The sequence below is a fragment of the Mastigoproctus giganteus genome, chromosome 1 (genome assembly GCF_048544385.1).
Source record: "Mastigoproctus giganteus isolate SK-2022 chromosome 1, ASM4854438v1, whole genome shotgun sequence".
In the NCBI taxonomy this organism is placed as follows: Eukaryota; Metazoa; Arthropoda; class Arachnida; order Uropygi; family Thelyphonidae; genus Mastigoproctus; species Mastigoproctus giganteus.
The window spans coordinates 92,839,747-92,844,451 of NC_143575.1; the positions used below are offsets into that span (position 1 = coordinate 92,839,747).

Sequence of the window (4,705 nt, forward strand, 5' to 3'; positions counted from 1 at the left end):
CGTTATTTTCACGGCATGAAGGCGGGCTTCATTGGAAGTTGCCAGCTATTGTGAAACCAGGTAGAAGAAAGCCAAAACATCAACAATAAGGGAAAACAGAAAGTCTTTCCGCAAACCTTTCTCCCTGTGAACGCTAGAGTACCTGTAGTAGCCAAGGTATAATGTGTTTCACCTTAGCGACCAATGGCGCTCCGTGACGTCAGCGAGACCCATCTTTTTCCTGCGCCATTCACACATTTCTCGCCGTTTCCATAGCAACCGATTCATGCAAATCCGTCTCGATCGAAACCCAGCCACTGCCAAGGAATGAGAATCCCGACATATTCAGTGAGCCCGTGGCTGGATGTACCGCGCTGTATCCGTGCATTGCGGAAAGAGTCACTTGACTGGACGAGTTTTTAATCTCTTCTTGAGTTAAACTTCCAACCTTCAAGAAACCTACAGAGAACTGAGTTTCCTTGAGTGTTCGGACGTCAATGGATATCGGCAGAAGGGGAGAAATTCCCACTTTTAACTTCAGTGAGACGTGGATTGCGACGTTGAAGGCACACGTCAACGCTACAGCACGAGCGAGTAGCGTACACTTGCCAGGGACGTTAGAAAGAGAGAGTAGGCCTAGCAGTCTGCCGCTCTGATCGTCATCTGGTGGAACGTAATACTGTTAATCCTGTCCTCTTAGAACCCCAGAAAGTAAAAACCCAATTATACGTAAACCTGACCTAGAAGAAGTCATGGGGACCGTACTCAGCATATCCCCGAGAAACAGAAAGCCTGTTTACAGAGAGTATACCATCAACAACTTCAGTTATGAGCAGCTCAATAATGTCAAGAACAGAGAGAAGAGTTTGGAGAAGAACGGAAATGCGAATTTCAAAAAGCACTCCCTCTTCATAAATGCCCTCACCTGGAAGCCGTTCACCGTCTCCAATAAGAAGAAATCCGATAAAAGCAAGAGCGCATCTTCACGACAGCCTCTGGACAACCTGAACAACTTCGTGGACAACAACAAGAACATCCAGAAGTCCCTCTCATGCTACAATCTCAAGAGTAGCACAATAGGATCGCTGGATGTAGTGGTGAGGAATAACAACAATGTACATCGGATGCCCCCATCACTTCCACCTAAACCTGCTTTGTTAGCCGCTCATAACTTAGTTCGACCCCTCAGTCACAGTTTAGGGCCAATCGCCACTACTCGATCAGGTCACTCGGGTCATTCCACAGTCGCTGGAGCGACTGCAGGGGTGTCTCCCAGTCCGCAGAAGAAAACAGTCATCCAAGCTTCGACATCGGAGTTGCTGCGGTGCCTCGGTGAGTTTCTCTGCAGGCGGTGCTGGAGGGTAAAAGATCTGCAGCCTTCCGACACGGTCATGTGGCTGCGCTCAGTAGACAGGTCGCTACTGCTGCAGGGTTGGCAAGACATTGCCTTCATCAACCCGGCCAACGTGGTGTTTCTGTACCTGTTGGTACGCGATTTAGTAGGGGACGATATTCAAACCGAAAGGGAACTGCAGGCTGTGGTCCTCACGTGCCTATACCTCTCTTACTCTTACATGGGCAACGAAATCTCTTATCCTCTGAAACCGTTCTTGGTGGAAGATAATAAGGAACGTTTCTGGGACCGATGTCTAATCATTATCGAACTACTGAGTGGGAAGATGCTACAAATAAACAGCGAACCCAGTTTCTTTACAGAAGTATTCACGGAACTAAAGGCGTGCAACTCGGGAATCCCCCAGTGACATAAATAGCAAGTGATAATTATGACAATTTCACAAGCTTCCTCCTTACCCATTCTCCTCCTTTGGGATTTCTCCTGATTGCGGAAGAATTCCATCTGGTTAAGTATTCTCCCGTCTTCGAGCGCAAAAAAAAAAAAGTAATGGAAGATATGAAATGGAACAATAAGAGAAGAACCTCATCGTGCTATCTTAAGTATATTTTATATTTATTATCCTTAGTTATGCTCAGTTGCTTGTTTATACAAAGAAGAGCCAAAGTGACATCATTATCTTATGATATGGAATACGTACCGTAGCCTAGTGGCAGACCTAAGTGAGGTATCTAGTCAACAGAATAAATTAATTTTAGTCTTAAGCATAACTTGCCATGTACATAGTATGTATAGAGATCTTTGGAGGTAGGGGAACGGGGGGGAGAGAGAACGAGAGAGAGAGAGAGAACTAGAAGAGGTATCTATGCTGTGCTGCTTTACCAACTGCCAATTGTCAAACTCAATGCTGTATTATAATGGAATCAACTATAGTTGTTTTGTATTTAGAGACAATCTCTAGTGATTATACATAATATAGACCAAGGATACGTTAATAAGAGGTGACATACGCTGTATGCTAATTCAGTAATATTATTGTATGCTCTGATCATAAGCGTTGTTCGTATTTTTAGACGTATGACTTAAGTCAGCTAACCCATTCAAAGTTTGCTAAAAGAGCTGAAGTAACAGTTGAAGTATACATTTCGTTTTATTAACGTTTAATACTGTACAGTTCGAAGACGATTTACTGAACATTGTGCGTTGTTTAATTCCGCAGGGTTTACAGTTATAAAAACACAATTTCACTACAATACCTGAATAAAATAAGACAACAAAGTTTGTGTGATTAATCAGGGAATGCCAAGAAGCTGCCATTTCTCCAATTTTGTTTATTTGTTTCCAATTTATTGGCGAAAGTATAAACAACAGCCTCGAGAATATTTACATGTATATCCCGGTTACATAGGCAGTTACTGAGAGCTGTCGACTTTGTATATTTATACTGTATATACTTGTAGAATATAAGTACAAATCATATTATCAATACGGATATTTTTAAAGCCTGTAACGTTGGTATGCTGTGGTGTAGACAAAGGTTTACGTTTGAATATATTCTAATAAAGCGTATTCTTTGAAAATGGCAGAGAATGTGATCCATCTATTTTTAAACACCTCACTTACATAACCACATCGTTGATTCCTTCCCTTCACTCCCTTTCTCAAAGTTGTTCTTTAAATATAATTATTTCTTACGCATAAGAAATAAATACAAAGTTAATCTCCATTCCACACACACACACAAACATACTAGGGGAAAAAAGCTGATGATTCCTACCTCAATCATTAGAAAAGACCACAATCCAAATCAGCAGGAAAATTCTGGACTTTTTTCACGTGTGACCAAAACTGCATTGTCGAATATTTCTTCTGGCATGGATTATGGAATATACAGAAGAAAACCTTAATCAGAAAAATTTTATGCTAAGATCCACAGGGCCAACTTTAAACCATCTTAAAATACATGCCGATTGTAGATTGGTTTTCAAAGTGATTTTAATTTATCTCAGTTACTTCAGAATGGATCAATTAACAATAAAAACGTCTCCCTTCTTAGCAAGAATAAAGATATCTGGTTGTAAGGTCCATCAAAAAAGATTCTAGTTGAGAGAGTGCTAGAGGTATAAACCATATCCTGAAAGTAGAAAATAAAACAGAGTTCATAATGTAACAGTAAATTGAATATTCTTCAGCATTTTAATTATAAAGATTAACGAACTCTTAAACAGATTTTTAATGTTATATAACTTTTAATGTTGTCATCGAAAATCTTGCGTAATAAATTGAATAGGATATTTGGAGAAACTTCAAATAAAATCCAAAGTTATGGAACCAATTTATTGATTTATTTATTTACTCAATTTTAAGAGTACAACTTCGCTCTAGTATATGCCAGTAGGGTTACCATATCCCTTATAGTGACAATTCTATGTGCAATTTATGCGCATAAATAAGTTGATGGTGAAACAATCGTACTTGGTTGTGTGCTCTTTGGGTCAATTTTTAAATAATTATCCAGAAATGATATCATATCTGGGCATTAGGTGAAGGATTTCTTCTTAGAATTACATTTATAAGAACAAATTAATGTAAAAGGAAATTTATCATAATGAATTCTTTCAAATATTTCTAAATGAGGTGAAGATTTGTAAGGTATGGATCTTGCTTTTCAGATTAATCTCTCTGTACTGGATATTCTAAACATCCACTACAGTGGATGTTTAGAATATCAGATGTCATGATTAAGCAATATACCATGAGTAACTTTTGATGATTCTGTGGTCGGGTTTTATGGTTTTATGGGTGAAAAACATGAGGTTCCAGCAGGAAATACCTTGTGATTCTTATCCCAAGACTACAGAGTTTAAAAGCTCATATAAGTATCTTCCATCATAAGGAAGTATTTCTCAACTTCCGTCAGCTAAGGAATCGATCGAACCTAGATCTTTTCCGCAGATACAGACAGAGCGCATTGCCAACTGTTCTATCGCGAGAGCCTTGCTAAGTTGGAATCTGTTTAAGTGTTTGTGATAATCATAAACATTAAAGTTAACGGTGTCGAAAGAACAAAGTGAAAATATTATAATTGACCCAAAGAGTACAAATAAATAAGATAAATGAAGAGGAAAAGTTAATTCGATTAATTTTATTTTTTAAATTTCATTAGGATGTTAGGCGGCTACTACACGATATAGTTTATTTAGGTAGAGGAATTTAAACAACATGACTCTGGTTGAGTGGACTGATCAGTAAGAATGGAGAAATCGATTATTCTAAAAGCTCTTTTGTGAATCTCTAGAGGTATTCCTAGGAGCCTATCGAGGGTTGTGAATAGTTATTTGAAAACAGCCTTTTAACAGGAGAATATATTAA

General features: G+C 38.7%; 1 protein-coding gene across 1 annotated transcript; it reads left to right on the plus strand.

Annotated features, from left to right (window-relative positions):
* The first annotated feature begins 287 nt into the window (after positions 1-287).
* Positions 288-2,055, plus strand: LOC150090993 (cyclin-dependent kinase 5 activator 1-like). Its single transcript, XM_090380979.1, has one exon. The coding sequence runs from the start codon at positions 732-734 to the stop codon at positions 1,740-1,742; it is 1,011 nt and encodes a 336-aa protein (XP_090237105.1). The 5' UTR covers positions 288-731; the 3' UTR covers positions 1,743-2,055.
* Positions 2,056-4,705: the final 2,650 nt, after the last annotated feature.